Raw genomic sequence first — 16,983 nt, forward strand, 5'->3', positions numbered from 1 at the left:
AAATTTAATGTGAATCTCGGAGAACAGATTGTCTTCCTGGGACTTTTAATATGAAACTTTAGATTATGGTGCCTCTAGTGGCAAGCAAGAAACATGTTTGTAAAGTCTCAGTCTGTTTCTATTTGAGCTTTTCTTTCATTGAGGAGCCTGTTACAGAGCAAAGGACAAAAAGTACCAATACAGATGTCCTAGGGTTTCTTTGGTATTTCTCTCCAAGCAAGATTAAAGTTATTTTCAATTTAGGAAAGTAAACCTTTTATTATAGTTAGTTTTTATATGAGACTGATAGGTTTTGCTGTTTGGCGTCTGTTAGGATCTTTAAAAAAAATGGCAGTGACAGTAATGAAAGGAGAGAAAACATTGAGTGCCAGGATGGAAACCATATGTACAGGGTGTCTTTGTGACTACACAATGTATATGCCGAAAATTTTATTTAAAATGTAGAGGTAGTATAATCAAGCCCGCTTTTCAGAAGTGGTCTTGTGTAGAAAAGTGAGAAGGAACTACTAAATTTGCTGAATGAGCAGTCTTGCTTAAACATGTTTGGGTGTGGTTACTTGCCTTTTTATTCTCTTGCTATAATGGATTGTCCAAGTGGAGTTTCATTGTGCAGGGTCAGGAATATCTTTGTGGACCCTGAACAGCTACTGCTACATCACTAAAAAAATGTCACTGATAGCAGTGGAGGTGTTCCATGTGCAGGAAGAAGGTGGGTTGTCTTAGCAGGATGATCTCCAGGCAACATATTTTTTGACAGAGCAGCCTGTTACGGGAGCTGCAAGTACTGTTGAATCTAGAGTTGCTTGAGGAGGAAGTGAATCTCCTGGAGCTGCAAACACTTCTGAGGCGGCACATACTAAACATTCAAAATCATATAAAGACAGTGACTTTATGCAGGTGACTACTAAATTCTCTTTTAGTTAGCTTTTGTCTCTTGCAGTTGAGACTACTGTACTTCCTTGGGAAACAGTTCCAGTACACAGTTATTGTAAAAAAGTGACCATGTACCTACTACTCTGAATGTGGTTAATACGTGAACTTAAATATCACAGAGTCCTGAAACATTCTTTTCAAATACCAGATAATCCAGGCGTAGGCTACAGTTTTCCTTTTGGAATAAAATTACATGTTCAGGTTCCCCATCACCTTTGAAAGGGTAAGCAAACTGAGTATGCTTTGTGAGTGGTGGAAGTCCATGAGCTAAATGTCTAATGTCATATAGTAAAGATTATTGAAATTTTCTTGACTTGAGTTTGTCCCATTGGCCCAAAACTCACTGTTGTGTACTTGAAAGCTGATTTTGAATTTTCAGTTGGACTTTTCATTACTGGATACTGGTTGGACATATGTTTGAAAGGTTCTGTAAAAATACTAAGTGGAATTACAATTCCAGCAGCCTTCTTGCAGGCAGATGAAGTTAGGTTTGTACATCAGTCTTGAGATGCAGGATATGAGAAATTCTAAAGTCCACTTTGCTTGCTTTCAGTGAGTACCCAGCTGGAAGTTACAGGTTCTTGGTTTCTTCAGACTAACTTACACTCTGCGTAACTCCTGTAAACAACTCTCAAAACAAGTTTTTCTGCTGAACTTGAGCCTCTTTACCCTTATGTGTTTCCTGTTAAAGAAATTTGTAGGGTGCATGTAGTACCTGTACAGAATAAAAGACTGATGTCACTTAACTTTTCATCATACCATGTTAATTAAAAGACCTCTTTTGCATTCATTATAGTTTCTTTCATCTTTATTGCTAGATGTAGGCACTGCTTTAATTCTTGGAAAAGGAAATAACAGAAGATGCTCAAAGGCATACTTCTGTCAGTGATTAAAGAGCTTGATTGTCAAGTGTAATGGCTGGATTAAGGTAACCTATGAACTTACCCTTTTGGATGACACTTGAAGATGAAAACAGTGGGTTATGTGTTCTTACAGGAATGATTATGTGATTTTTGGGAGGTCTCTGTACATGTTATATAACCCATGACGAGCTGTGCTTCTGCTGGGACTTGTAGACAAGTTAATATGATAGTAATTGGTGAATTACTTGTCAAGCTTTTTTTTTTGTTTCCAAGTAATGTATCATACAGCACTCTGCATGATCATTCATGTTCATCTAAGTGCAGTTTCTACAGGATTTTAAAGTCATTAGTGGCTTGATGTTACAAGACAGTTCTAACAGTGATAATGGGTAGGTATCAATTCCAGTTATTGCATTGCTACAGCTTCTCTTGTGTAGTAGTGTAAGCACAGTGTTGTCTTACTTTTAAGTATTTATAACAACCCTGTCTAAAAGTATTTTGAAATTGATAGTGTCTATAACGTGATCTGTGAAAATACATTTGAAAGATGTAATCTGTTTCTGTACTTCAGGATATTTAGTATAGTGAAAGAGTGTTAGATACAGTAAATCTAGCTGCTCTTTAGTGTCACTTCATTCAGAATATGTTAATGAAGCATTAAGGGCTTTTGAAGCATGCCAGTCATTAAGAGAAAGAAAAACTGAAAGTGAAATGTAGTGCTAAGGAAAAAAATGCCTTTTTTTTTTAATGACAGTGGGATTAGAAGAGCTAGCAAAATTTCATAAATAAAATGCCTGTTCAGTTATTTCTGCTTTAGTATGTGTTCTAATCCCCAATTAAGAAATCATAACTGACTTGAATGGGATATGGCTTGGTTATCTGGTATTTGCCTGATAACTTTTGTTTCTGGCTTGCATGTATAAACTTATGAATGACAAGTGTCCTTGAGTGTTTAGTGAATGATTAAGTAAACATGTAATATTTCTTTCTTTTCTTTTAATAACACTGTCCAGGCAAATATATTCTCAAGGAATCTTCTTAGTATCTTTGTGCAGCAGAACGGGATTAATTTGTTTATATATTTATATAAGTAACTATTGTTAGAAGTGAGTGTACCATAAAGCTGACGGGGAGGCTGGTCACCTAGTCCCACAAATTGCCAGACTGTTTTTGATGAAATTTTCTGGACTGAATATTTTAACTTGTCTGTGAGGTTATGTGGAACTCAATTTGGTAGTGCTTCCCTGAATTTCGATGACATAGTAAGTCAGTGTTTGTTGGGAAATAAGAGGTATGGGTGGGGCTGTATGTGGTTGTTTGTGGGTGGTTGCAGGGTTTTTTTGTGTAGTTCTTTTGGGAAAGAAATACTGTATTCCAGAATAGATTTAAAATGGTAGTTGTCTGTAGAAAGGAAGGTATTGTGCTTTTTTTCCTACTGCTTGCTAATATCCAGACATAGTGATAGGTCCTGAGTTTTCTGCATCTGATACTGCTTTATTAATATAATTTGAAAAGTCATCTTACAGTTCCTGGCCAGCTTGGGAAAGAGTAGGAAGATACTACTGCATCTGGAGGAACAGACACACTGTAAAGTGGTGTGCTGCATTACTGTTTCCTTACACTCATAGTCTGTGAGGTTATAGCCTTGCTGGCCAAGGTCCTGTTGTTAACGTCAGTATAGTCTCAGTAATTCAAGAAACAGCATCTTAGAATTCTTCTCTCATTCTGTGGTCGAATGGAGGTCTTTATACACTGATTGTTTTCCAACTTTGTTACTCCAGAAGTTACAGTTTTCAGTGATGCAATAATGGTGGGTATTGGTATATCTGCAGATACACACATTAGTTCGTGTCGGCCAACTGACATGTGAACTTGATTGTACTAGTTGAGTTTTAGTGTTTCTCTGCTTTGTTCCCAGAGGCAGGCGGTGTTGCTGAGTCATTAGACTAAATTTATATAGTTGCTAATATTCTGGGAATATATTTTTTGCTCATACTATAAACAGGTGCTCTTTTCCTATCACATTGCCAAACACTACGTCCTGCCTCATTTGAAGTGTGCTTATATCAATCTTATCTCTGTTACTGTGCTTTCAGATTTGTGTGACATCGCTAGTAGTAGAATAGTCTGTAGTCGTTAAATACTCCTGCAAAGAATACTGATTATAAAAACTAAGCACAAAAAAACACACCACCAAAACCCCAACATACAACCACTTGAGCAGAGAACAGAATGCTAATTCATTATAAGCTAATACTGTAAAGTAGACAACTTTGCAGTCACCAGTTTATTCTGCTGACCATTTAGTTCATGTTCATGAAAGCTGACTTCTTTGATTCCTGTGCAGGAATAGGTGTCTGTGCATGGTGGTGGGTGTGTGCATTGTTAGATAAGGTGCCTTCTTACTCACTGTCTAGCCTAGGTATGTCTTGCTTTCTGAACATATGAAATATAACTGTTCCTGGACAGATTACTATTTTTAAGTTGTCTTCTTCCTTTTTTAAAAAAATTATTTTTTATTTGTGACTTTCTCATGCTAATAAGGAGGATTCAGCTGTGGATTGAAGATACAACTTACTCTGCAGACATAACTGATGAATAGATCGCAAAGACTAGACACAGGACATTTTTTAGTCAAGTGTTAACACTGGTTACCTTGTTATGCTAAATCATGCAGGCTGTTCAGATTTACGTCTTCACTGAATTAACTTTATAAACTGTAGTACCTCAAAATATTTTTCTGTTAGGCTATACACTGAGTGTCCTGAGAGAAAGGGAGCAATGCTAATATTTCTTTGCTCTTGCCTGTTTGTTGCCTGCGTAACTTCAGTCTACCATGAACAAGGTTATCCATTTCTCTTCCACTCCATTACCTTTCAGAAGATTTTGTCATAGCATAGGATTCTAGAAATTGCACACTGGAACCTCTGCCACAGCTTGTCCAGACCAATGGGAAGTGAAAAAATGAAGTAGACATTATTGTCTCCAATAACATATAACATCCAATTTATTCATTATTTCAGAAGCGATCTATTTTGCATATGTACCACTGAATTTTTGTGAACATTTTGCAAAAAAAAAAATCACTTAGTAGGGGGTTGAATCTTCCAGGTGGGCCTGGAGTAGTGCTGAGAAGCAGCAGTAGCTCCAGAAATGTGGATCTTCGCCCCACGCCCTGCCTTCAAATTTATTGAAAGATGATTATCTTTGTTTTGGGTTTATTTGTACTTTGAATCTAAGAATAGCAGTTTTTAAACTTCTTCAGTAATATTAACAGTGAAAGTACAAACTTGCTGTGGCATGAAAAGCCCCCAAATCTGGATTGTCATAGGGCTGTAAGAACACTTCTGTCCCCTTTGTTGTCAAAAGCATAGCAATGTATGACAGGGTAGGACAGGAAAGGTTACTTAAACTTGCTTTAGTAGCTTGCTGCTTATTTGAAGCCCTAGCCTAAAGCTCGAGGTTATGAAGCAGTGTTAGTAGTCACCTGTAGAATAACAGTCGCTGCAAGCTTCCATTTTAAGACTTTCGTTCATTTAATAGTTACAGCATCAAAATCTTTGGCACAATTCTGTCTACTGTGTGTTGAACTGGTTTGAGAACAGCTGAACAAGGATCATTCCCATAGCTATTGATGAGGCAGCCGGGTCAGTTTCAGTTACATTGAAACAAACTATGAGTACTGTTCACACATCCCAGCTGTGGATACAGTAGTTATCAGCAGTGCTGAGAGGTTGGTTTGTTGGGTTTTTTTCTTTCTTTTCTTTTACATAGATCTTAAATTAATGGAAGAAGAGTTAATTGATTTTTTTAGTGTCAGTTTATGTCTGTAACTGTCCTCTGCAGTTTAGAGTTGTTTTGAAAAGCAGAGGAGGTGAAGAAGTGTGCTTTCCACTTTTGTCTATCCTGAGATCATTTGAATGAATGAAGCTGGAAAATTCCTTCTTTATTTATTCTGTTCCTTCCTGTTCCCTACTTTTTCATGTTGTATTGATATTCCCCATAAGCTTATGAAAACAGATCTATTTGAAAAGATTCTTGAAACAGTGATGTTGAAAATAGCACCTATTCTGGAAAAAGGTCAGATAATTTTTTGGTGCAAAAGTAGTTTGAAAACAGGTGGGGCTTTTTAGCCATGCACATTTTTCTCCCACTGAAACATGAATTAAAATGTAACAAAGTAAATTCAAGTTTTGATGTTCCAAAGCAATTAATTATACTTTTAGATAAATTAAATCTGTGCTTCAAAGATGCTGTAGGTCATTAAGAGTGCCTCACTGAGCAAAGCAGCAGTGGTCACTGCTCCCTTTGTTTATTCTCTGCTGGCACACAACTTGTTTTTAGGTGTGAGTTTCTTAGCTTAATTGTGGGAAGGTGAGATCATCCCGTAAAGATAATAACAGGTATCCTAAAACTGCAGAGCGGGGCCCAAAATGATGTTTAGTAACTGTGGGCTATATATGATTAAACAGTCTATTTCTATTTATATTCTGGTGTTCTGCAGGATCTAATTCCATCTGGAATATAGTGGGGCCTGAAGTACAATGTTATTTGAGGGACTGCTACACAGTGCTTGTTTCTTCAGTTTTATAATAGCTTATAAACTGACCAGTTTAAAGATTCAATTTCAGTGAATAATCTTGTTTTGGTCTGGAGTTGTGGAACAGTAAACCTGGCTAAATCTGGAATAAAAATGTTTTTGAATGCTTTCAATGTAGGAGACTACTCCCTTTTTAAGGCCCAGTATGTATTTTGGTGTTGTTTCCCTCTAAGTGTAGTTGCTTTTGCAGGGTACTTACAGATCTTAAAGTTTTGAAAAGTAAATGGAGTTATATGTGTATGAGGGTCTTTTATATCTAGATGTTTTATTTAGGAAATAGTTTGCACAATATTAGCAAGTATCAGGTACTGCCTTGCTTGCTAGAAAAGATTGAGAAAGAGTGAATTGTGAAAGTGAGTGTTAATTTAAAAATTACCACATGTATTTACATTTATTGTATATGTTGTGTAAGTGGTAACATAGATCCTACCTGGTTTTTGATGAGAAAATCACTGCATTATTTTGGATGTTGATGCATAATCAAAAAGTCTGAAGTCTTTAAAGATGTCTGTTTCTCATTTTAAGCCTTTCACTGATTTTCATTGGATAAAGTCATGGCTGGAGGTAAATGATGAGAGTTTGCTTTTGCATATACTCAAGGCATAAGTTTTTATTTACCAGAAATAGATGGCGTGCCTCTTCTGCTCTGTACAACTGTTGTTGGTAAAAGGGACTTTTGGAAACTACTTAGGTACCTCATGGTAGAATTTTACAAGTATACCTTTCTTTTGACAGCTAGAAGATGGACACACTTTATTTGACTACAATGTTGGACTAAATGACATAGTTCAGCTTTTGATACGATCTGAATCTGAAGCTCCTACCACTGCTTCTGTGACAGATCAGGATGGACAAGTCAATTCCTGTGCAGTTTCCAACTGCAAGAACAAAGTCAAGAAAACCAGTAGTGGATCACCCAGTCAGCCGTCTACATCATCTCGCTCATTTCTCATTGATCCTGGCATTGGATTGTACAAGGTATGTACAAACTTTAAAAGCTGTAAAAATGCCTCATGCTTCACTTGCAGGTTTATTTATTGTTTTATTATATGAAACTGTGTAGCCTCATTGCTTTTTTTTATGATTTGGCATGATTCCCCAATTTGACATAAACTAAATTGATGGCATTTGAACTGACGTAAAGCTGTCTCTGTACCAGGCTTACTGGGTGTTGCAGGTTTCAGGAGAGGTCATAAACTCTGATGTGTTTTGTTCTCCAAAGCATGTTCTTCAGAAAGTTTAGAGTACCTGTGAAACAGAAATACTTCTTGTGGACAGAAGATGCTAATAAAAAAATGTGGAAAGATACATTTTTTTCCCCTACTTATTTTTTCAGGCTTGTCTATTATTTAATACTAACGTTTCAGTGCTGCACTAGACTAGGTAAACGATGGAAATAACAATTCCTTTAAATAGTGTGTGATGGAATGATTGCTGTTTTATTAGAGTTTTCTTATGACATATATCATATTAATTGTTAGTTTTGTACTTCATTCAGTTTTTCTGTATTGTCATGTAGAATTATATCAGGGTACCGGAAGTTTAAATTAAACAGGAAATGGGCAGTTTCCAGTTTGCTCACTGACTGGATATTCAGTGGGGTGTGTATGTGTAGGGAATGGTAGCATTTTACATTCTGTTTGGTTTTTTGTCTTAGGTAAGAAATACCTATAACAGTAATTTTGCTGGAAAACATGCAGAATTACAGAAGGAAATGGAGCTTGAGGCTGCCACATGCATGCAAGTTAATTTCAGTTAGAGAAATGATGTTATGTAGACCTGTAGACCTGTCATCCGCATAGGAAGCTGTCTTAGCTTCATGTAGACTATAATGTTTCAGGTATTAAGGACAAGTGGTAAGTCACTTACTCTCTGTTCCTGTAGCATTCTGTGCAGTTGAGTTTTATTCATTCTCTGAGGCATCAGAGTAAAAAAAACAGTAAGGAATTGTCTGTTTATGGGAAGGAATAGTTTGTTACAATGTCTTCTGTCTGAGGAAAGTCCTGTGCCTCACTGGACCTGCATCCAGAGCTAGACACAACAAGATATTTGGTATTTGCCTCTATATTATGAATAGTCTCAGCCTCTGTGCCCACCTTCCTGACTTCAGCTGCCAAAAGGAAAAGTAGCAAGGTAGCCAGTATGGAATCTGTAATTTAAAACAAGAAAATGAAAAAAGAAAGAAAAGAAAAAAAAAAAAAGTGTTAAGAATTGATATTGGAAAAAATAGTTAATAGTAATTGTTGTTAGATGGTTAAAATCGTGATTTGAACAGAGTTCCTCTGTGGCCATTCTATATTATGTAGATCACAATGATTTAGCATGTTTTATGTTTCAGTTGTACCTGATCTCTGATATTTACATGGGCTCTTAAGGAATTATGTTCAATTCCTGTTCCTTGTTACTAAGACACAATTGTTAGGGGTGTCTGGTTTAAGAACGGGGGTTGCATCCCAAGGTGGACTCGGCCTGTGTGAAGGGCACCACCTTGGCTAAGCCGGGTATCCATGTCTGATCTCCAGTGCCAAATGGAGGAGTAGAAGACAGGTGACAAGAGAGGAGTTACAGTAACAGTGGTTGGCATGCAGGAATGATGTTAGAAAAATGAAGGCTTGTTCAGAAGCCTGTGGTGTATTTCCCCTTCTGATTCTTGCACAGTCTTAATAACTTTTCATCCAAAAATCTCTGGCTGTAGTGAAAACATTTTAGCTGAGAGCTCTTAACTAGCTTGTAATGAAAAAACACACAAACTGAATCTGTAATTAAAATCGGTATTTGTTTAATCCTGTCCACAAAAAGCTACTAATAACCCAGTTTTTAAACCAGACACCACTAACATAAAATAGTTGTCTGATCTGTGATCTGTGTAGTGATCTGTGGTAATAATTTGCCCCTACTCTTTGCAAGGGTGGGAAGTCTGTTAGGTAAGTATGCACATTATATTATGGAAGGATTCGTTGGAGAGAAACAGTTAAGGGAGTTTGCACTGATTTTTTTTTTTTTTTATTATTTTTTTGTTGTTCTGGATCAGACGATTTTTGACTTGGCCAGCATGGCTTCTCTGGCACTTCCATAACTGGTTGCAAGAAGTAGCAGCAGATGGAGTAGTCCTTAGTGGTGTGTGTTTGAGAGGAGGAAGTAAAAAAGGACTTTGAGCTACAAGTAATTCAAACATGTAAGGTTGTGTAGGGATGCCTTCATGAGGTTTCCTTCTAGAAGTGTACCAGAATCCACTGTTTAAAATAGATTTATAGATTTAAAATAAGGGTGGCCTTCTCTGATTTATTATGGGGCTGAAATTTTCATTCTGGTGAAAAGAAAGTACTTTGAATACTGTAGGTTTTAAGAATAAAAATTAAAAAAAAAAAAATACACGTTGGTGTTTTGCATGGGAGAAAAAATAAGTTTCCATTTAGGAGGTCATTGTAAAGAAGGTGAATGAAAAGAGTAGAATATGAAGTATTGCTTTCTTGGAACAAAATTTTTAGCTCAAACTGCTGTCAATTGTACTTTCAGATACCCAAGGACTCCTTCACTGTAAATACTGAAAGTTACTGAGCGTGTTTTTTGGCTTGCTCCTGTGAAAATAAATTAAGATTGTTCAGTTTGTAGAAACTAGCCTTTGGGGTTAGTAAGTGTAAGTATCTGTCTGCCACTGTGTTGGTACTTGGCAAAGGCTGTAGCTTAAAACTTATATATATACATACATATATGTATATATGTATCTCATATTGTTTATTATAGGTGTTTTCTATGGTATGGCTGTGCAGTAGTTCTGTTGTAGTATTTTTTTTATACTTGATGTGCTGTTGATTAAGTGTTTTTTAAATTTTTTTTCCCCCAGTGTTCTTAGTATTATTAAGGGAACATCTGCTTAATTAGTTGGAGAGCTGAGAAAATGAAACACGATTCAGAATAGTAAAGTGGTTTGGTTGCTAAATACCAGTATTATTGTGAGTACAGAAGGGAGAAATTCTGGGATATAATTCTGTTTCTTACAGTGATAGGATTTTGGCTCACTGTGGCAACCTTGTTAGACTTATTTCCTCCCTCTCTCTGCTTGAGTCTTGAATGGTTAAAAAAATCTTGCAGGCCAGAAACATAGAAGGTTAAATTATAATTTCACATTGGAGGCTCAGGGAAGTCTTTAAATCCATTGGTTGCAAGCTAGTATTTTAATGCTGTGTATGCTTATTTTAGCCATAAAGAACAACTAGTGAAGAGGAAAAGGTAATAAAAAAGATTCAGATTGGAGGATGGGGGGAAAAAAAGCTTTTTAAAATTACATACAGATTGTATTCATACTAGATTTTAATGAGGGAAGAGTAATAAAATCCTGAAAACGCAACACATTCATGACTGCATGTTACTTGAACTTGCTCAGGCTCAGCTAGTGACTAGAGCCGATTGTTCTACTGGTGACAGATTTAAGTAGTAGCATACTAAGTTGCCTTAATTATTTTTTCTTAATTAGGATTATATAAAATAAGCATTAATTAATTATTGATTTTTTTCCTTTTAGATAAATGAATTGGTAGATGCTCGTGATGTCAGCATTGGAGCCTGGTTTGAAGCGCATATAGAAAATGTTACCCGAGCAACAAAGGGACATAAGAATGGTAAAGCTCAAGGAAAGAGTGGTAACACTTACAAAAGGACTAATGGAAACTTAAGTCAAGATCATTCTAGAGAAAATGCAAATAATTTGGACAGTACGCCATCCACATCTTATTCAGACTGTATGGACACTGATGAAGAAGCTATTTATCATATCAAGTACGATGAGTAAGTGATCCTGATACTATTTTGAGGACATCACATATTGTTGCTTGGTTTGTATAAACCAAGAATTTCTTGAAGAAGCTTGGAATCAAAGAAAGCAAGTTCAATATTGCAACCAAGAAAAAAATTATTTAAAAAATTATGACACTTTTCAGTTGGATATAGTTAATACATTGGGAGTAATGGTATTTTTCATGCCTAAATACTTGTCAAGAATTAATTTGTCTTTATGAAACAAAATCCATCCTTACATAAGATAAAGGAAGCTATCTAACTGAATTTTTACTGTGGGTTTTTCTAAGTAAAGTATTGTTTTAATTTTTTTTAACTATTCCATGTGTATATTCAATTCCTCTTATTGGAGGTGAAGGAGAACTCTCATGAGAGCAAATTTTGTTACTTGATTTGGATCAATTTTATTCCAAATAGAAAAACTGTGCACAAAATTACAGGTCTGCACTTACAGTAGAAGGTTTGTTACAAAGATCTGTGTGACTGAGGGCATGAAATTGATTCTGAACTGGAGAGAGGGTATTAAGGGTGGGTTGTGTTTTTTGTTTCTGTAGTAAAATCAAATTCCAGAGCCTGCAGTATGTGGGTAGAAAATGCAGAGTTTGGGGGGGAATTCTTACTTATGAGCAGGTTTTACACACTTTGTTTGCTTGAGAAATTGGTCCAGATATTTTAAAATACCTGTTAAAACATTTTAAGTTAAAGCTTCTAAACAAATAAAACTTTGAATGAGTTGAGGATTTTTAATTTTTGGTACTGACATTAGAAAAATACTGTAGTTTGTGCAATGTAAGGTTAAGGTAGAAAGATGCTAAGTATATTCAGTATTAACTAAATACAGATTTCCAAAATAATGTTTTTAGAACAGCTGTCTCAACTTCTGTTACTTTAATTTGTAACTGTGATTCTGCCTTACATAGAGAACTTCTTTGTTGCTCTTACTAGTAGCAGATACAACTTCATGCATTTTTAACTGAGTTCAGATTCTGTGTCTGCGACTGTGTAAGTTATGTACTTCAAATGTTAAGAGAATTATTGAGGTGGAAGTAGAAATGTAAACACTTCATTGAATATTGCAAGAAATACATGAAAATAACTTGGCCAACCAGTATGATCAAAATGAAAATATTTTCTCTTCAGACTACATGTCTATTTTGGTATGATTTCAAAGACCTGACTTTAAGATTACCTAATTTTACAATAGTATGGGTATACCTAAGTTAGCCATGGGGAAACATTTCTGAGACGGTAAGTGTAACTATTGCAGTGAAATTATGTCCCTTTTTTGTAGATACTGTTGCTTTTCATGAGTTACGAGTACAGAAGTAGCAAATTTTTCACAGCAGGTCTGATTTTTCTTTGGCATATTCATGCTAAAGAAAAAAAAGAAGGTTGACCTCTCTGTGTAGTTCAGAATCTAGCTGTTGCCTTTCATCAGGTGGAGACAGTCTTTTAACTCTTACTGTAAGATTATGTATAGCAGTTGTGTATTCTTAGCCCACAAAATGTTAGAAACGCAGTGTTGCAAGGTAGTCATTGACCTCACAGTTCTTTAACTGATCAAAAGTATTGGAAGTTTGAGCTTTTGGAAAGAAAAACTATTGGAAGGCTTTCTGAAAAGTCAGACTTGTACATTTATCAGTGATTTGGTTTTTGATGAATGTTACTGATAAAAGTCTTTCAATGTGCCACTTTTTCCTTGTAGTGTTAACTAGCTACCGTACGAATACACGTTATATGTGCACTCATACCACTTTGTTTTCATATACGAGTGTTTACCCCTTTGGTGTCTGTAGACCACGTGTGTATCCTGCTACCTGTATTCTTGATGTGGATCAATAGGGAGGTCATGGTGTGTTTTGCCATACAGTTCTCTGCTCCAGAAATTGTTTATCTCTTCACTCCTGTTCTTCAAGGTTCATGTTTTACTGAAGTACTTTCTTCTTCTGCACAGTTATCTGTTCCTGGGTGTTTTCCTCTTTAGGTTTAGACACTGCATTTTGCTGCCAGGTGTACTTGGCATTCTCTAGTCCATCCTGGCTGTGTTGTTTTGGAGAAGATGTTTTCCCTTTTATTTTCTAGAGGTCATTATTTTCTAGGGTGACATAATTTCAGCTGTGCTTTGCCTACAACAGGTATATTTGTGCAAGACATGAAAACACGTGTGGTTATCTGAAACAAAACAAAAATGGTCTATGATATAAGCCTGGTGCCTGTGAAGCCATCAAAATTACTTGAATACATTGGAGGGACTATGTGTCAGATGTGCATACAGGCCCACAACTTCTCAAATCGTCACCGATGCTCAGTTTCCAGACTGGTTCTCCCTCTCTGCCTGTTATATCCTTCCAGTTTGGCAAAAAAAATCACCAAAAAGAGGGTTACAGCTGAGAGTAGGTCACCTATAGTGCATTGAATTGGTCTGCTCCAGGCCCTTGACTCTGATGCACATCTTCATTGTGATGAATAATAAGTGTACTTTACTGTACCATGTGTTGTGGGAGACTTAGTCTGACAACCCCCACCCCTGCAACCCCCGCCACCTGAGAAAAACCCCCCAAAACCCCCAAAGCCCAAAACAAAAGACCAAACCAAAAAAAACCCCAAAACAAAAGTTCAAGAAACATCCTTCCTGCCACCGCTGTCTCTTGATGGCTGGAACCAGTGATGCTAATAGTGGTGTTTATGTTGGAGGTACTAGAAATCTGTGCAAACCCCATCTCAGGACTAGGTCTTCCATCATCATAGGCCCAGTTTTTGCAGTGAAGTCCTCTAGGGCAGGCCTGTCTCACCTTGGTGTCTCCAGAATACACAGATCCATGTTTTGACTTGAATGAAGTCCTGAAACTGTTGTTTTTAGCAGTCCCATGGGTGTTGACACTGTATTCATAAATTCAGGACTGAGTTACCTGTTGTTCGACACCACCTATCTCAGAACTGTGTAGCTGGGAATTTTATCCAAAAGTGAAGCTTCACCTCAGTAATTTTCCCTTAGGCTGTGCTTGTCAGGAAAGTTCACCTTCAGCTTAATTGCCTATTTATACTGGACCACACTTCTCTCTACTTAGAAGTTTTTTTGGGGTGGAAGAAAATCTGTCAAAGAGCATGAAGAACTTATTAAGAATTTTTGTTCAAAATGTGTCCAGAAATTATGGTGTGTTTATCCTCCCTCCGCCAGATTCAATGAGGGATAATGTTGCCGCAGCCAGGGGTTCTACATAGTCCTGCAACTGTGCATTGAGGAGTCTGGATCTGTATTGGCTTGCTTGTATGATCCACACCTGATTCTTTGAAAGCAGGTGGAACAGCATCAAGAAGTCTGATGGTCTTCTGGCCTTGCTTTTCTAGTTGGAAACATTTGATAGTCCCATGAAGTTAAGAATCCAATCAATCATTAATTCTTTCTCAGCCAAGTAACTTTGAGGTCACTTCTTAAGAGCAGCTGTTCATAAAGGATGAAGCAGTACTTGTCCTTCCTTTAAGTTAGAAAGCTGGTTTTAGCAGTGGTGCTGCTAGATTTACATGTCAGAAGTTCTGTGCAAAACTTATATATGTTTTGCAGTTTTAGGTTTGGTAAAACACACTTTTTTCTAATCCGTCTTTTCATAGGAGTGTACTTCCTCTGGGGGGCTGAGTTTTCATTTGGTCCTCTCTTCTTTCCACTTCTTGTTTAAATAGTGTAGTTACAGTGAATGTGAAGGGGAAAAACGTGGCAGAGCTCTTCTAGCAAGCAGTATGATTAATAGAAATTAACCTTTCTGGGCAAGAGCTTATACTAGTTTCAAAGAGGTAACTGTCTTAGGGCTAAACAGAGCTCTCAACCAGCTGTGACTGCTGCAGATAGGAGATGCTACTTGTTTTTATAGGCAACAGGGTTAGTTGAGTTAGTTGGTGTTGTGGTTTCCCTCTCCCTTTACAGCCCACACCCCAAGGCTGTATGCCTAGCTTTTAACTAAATTGCTGCAGTAGTTGTAAGGCCCACGTTTCTGCAGAGAGATCATTCTGTTTGTAGACAACCTAGTGCCATTCAGAGGAAGAGAACTTCTCAGTTCCAGATTAAACTGGAGTCACAGCTCTTGATAGGCTCAAAGGTGTAAAAGGCTTGTGATGCTTAAGAACCCTATCTTCATCAGTGAGAAAGAGACCAAAGATCAGCTTTATCAATGCTGAGTGTCAGTAAGTACCAAGTCTCCTGGAATCCAGTTGTGGCTACGTAGCGTTTGCCTGATAGTCCTTCTTCTGCATTCAGTTTCTGAAGGCAGCATTGTTTACAGGTATGTTTCTACTTCTGACAGTATTGTCTTCCTCCTCTTCTGGCACTTTGTTCACTGTATTTCCATTTCATCTTTGTATTTGTTAGTATCACAAAGAACCATTAAAGATTTTGAAGTCAAGGGTGTGCTGTGAAGTTTCATACGCTGCTATCATACATTGCTTTTGTCTGCTCCTAGTAACTGTCTTTTAATACAGAAGATGTGAACCTGTCTTGAACAGAATGAAGCCGCATCCTTATTTGAAAGGACTCAAGAGGAATCCAATACATGCTTAGATCCTGAAGTTAACTGAGATAACTGTAGGTAGTCTCTCCACCACAGCTTGTTTAAGAATCGCTTCTAAGTCAGGAGTGGGACACTTCAGCAGCTTAATGTGGCACCATAAGGACATTGCTGTGTCATAAGAAAATTTGCCCTTTTCTTCAGTTTTATTTCATATTTGTTGCTTGTGCAGCACTGGATATAGGCTACTGTTCCAGGGAGACAGTTCTGTCACTGAGTGTTAGCTCTTCCCTGAAGTATCAGTGGAGAGAATTACTGATTTACAAACACGCTGTCTTTTCCTTTTCCTGTTAAGAGTCATTTGTAATGAAGGCCTTCCATATTAGAAAGCTCTCACAGGATGGCTGTATATTTCTGCAGCCTGAGAAATGTCAGTGTGCTTACCTATACGCAAGTATAGATTCAGTATGGCTAAAGTGTAGATAACTTTTTTTTTCAGGGCTGCTGTGTTTGGCTGATGATAGCCCTCGTTTTTTTATCAATCAACAGAGAAGTTTAGTTTAAACCTTTAGGTAATATCTGCATAATGTGTCACATAGTACACTGTGGTTATTTATTCTAGGGAACCAGATACTTTAGCAAGAGGGATTATCTATTTACTTCATGCTTAATATGAGCTGAGGAGTAAGGCTCTCTGAACTCTTGCAGATCTGGAAATAGTCTGAGGTTTCTTTGTTTCTCACCTCAAGAGATTATAGTTAAGTCTGTGTCTGTCCTGTATAAGTTGTGTGTTGGATGTTTTTATGATCCATAAAATTTTACATGGATGTTTTGTCTTCGATGCGGAAAAAAGCCTTTCTGAGAAGCAGTATGAGGTAGGATGCACTGTATAGGTGAGTTACATGCCTAGCCTAATTCTGGCAATTTAGGTACCCAATGGCCGTTACTATTAGTGAGGTTTTCTAAAAGCTTTAACAAGTTCCTGGATCTGCAGGGCAGAAGTTAGAGTATTTCTAACAGTAGATTCATTAAGAACAGATTTTTTTCCCCCCAGTTCTTTATGTTGCATTTTACTAAAACAGACTTCGGTGAACAGGAAGACTTTAACCTGATGGGCGTAAGTTTCCAAGTACACTAGGGTTCTTGTCCAGTAGTGTTCCTCTTCAAAGAGAAGCTCTTCGGTTGATACTTCTGTTTGCCTGATGGATCTTGAGCATTATGATGTTAGTCCTTGCTTCCATATCAGTACACCATCTTTCAGTGGATTTCCTAGGCTTCTCTCTTTGCACTTTACTAA

The 16,983-nt window shown here is 37.1% G+C and overlaps 1 protein-coding gene across 4 annotated transcripts in view; it reads left to right on the forward strand.

Annotated features, from left to right (window-relative positions):
- Positions 1 to 16,983, forward strand: part of UHRF2 (ubiquitin like with PHD and ring finger domains 2) — a 96,812-nt gene that overhangs the window by 9,573 nt on the left and 70,256 nt on the right. For all 4 annotated transcript variants that reach the window (XM_055698604.1, XM_055698603.1, XM_055698607.1 and 1 more), the window contains exons 2-3: positions 7,132 to 7,374; positions 10,919 to 11,181. In XM_055698604.1, the coding sequence (XP_055554579.1) occupies positions 7,132 to 7,374; positions 10,919 to 11,181 (506 nt within the window). The remainder of the gene's footprint in view (positions 1 to 7,131; positions 7,375 to 10,918; positions 11,182 to 16,983) is intronic.

This window comes from Falco cherrug, chromosome Z (genome assembly GCF_023634085.1).
Source record: "Falco cherrug isolate bFalChe1 chromosome Z, bFalChe1.pri, whole genome shotgun sequence".
NCBI lineage: Eukaryota > Metazoa > Chordata > Aves > Falconiformes > Falconidae > Falco > Falco cherrug.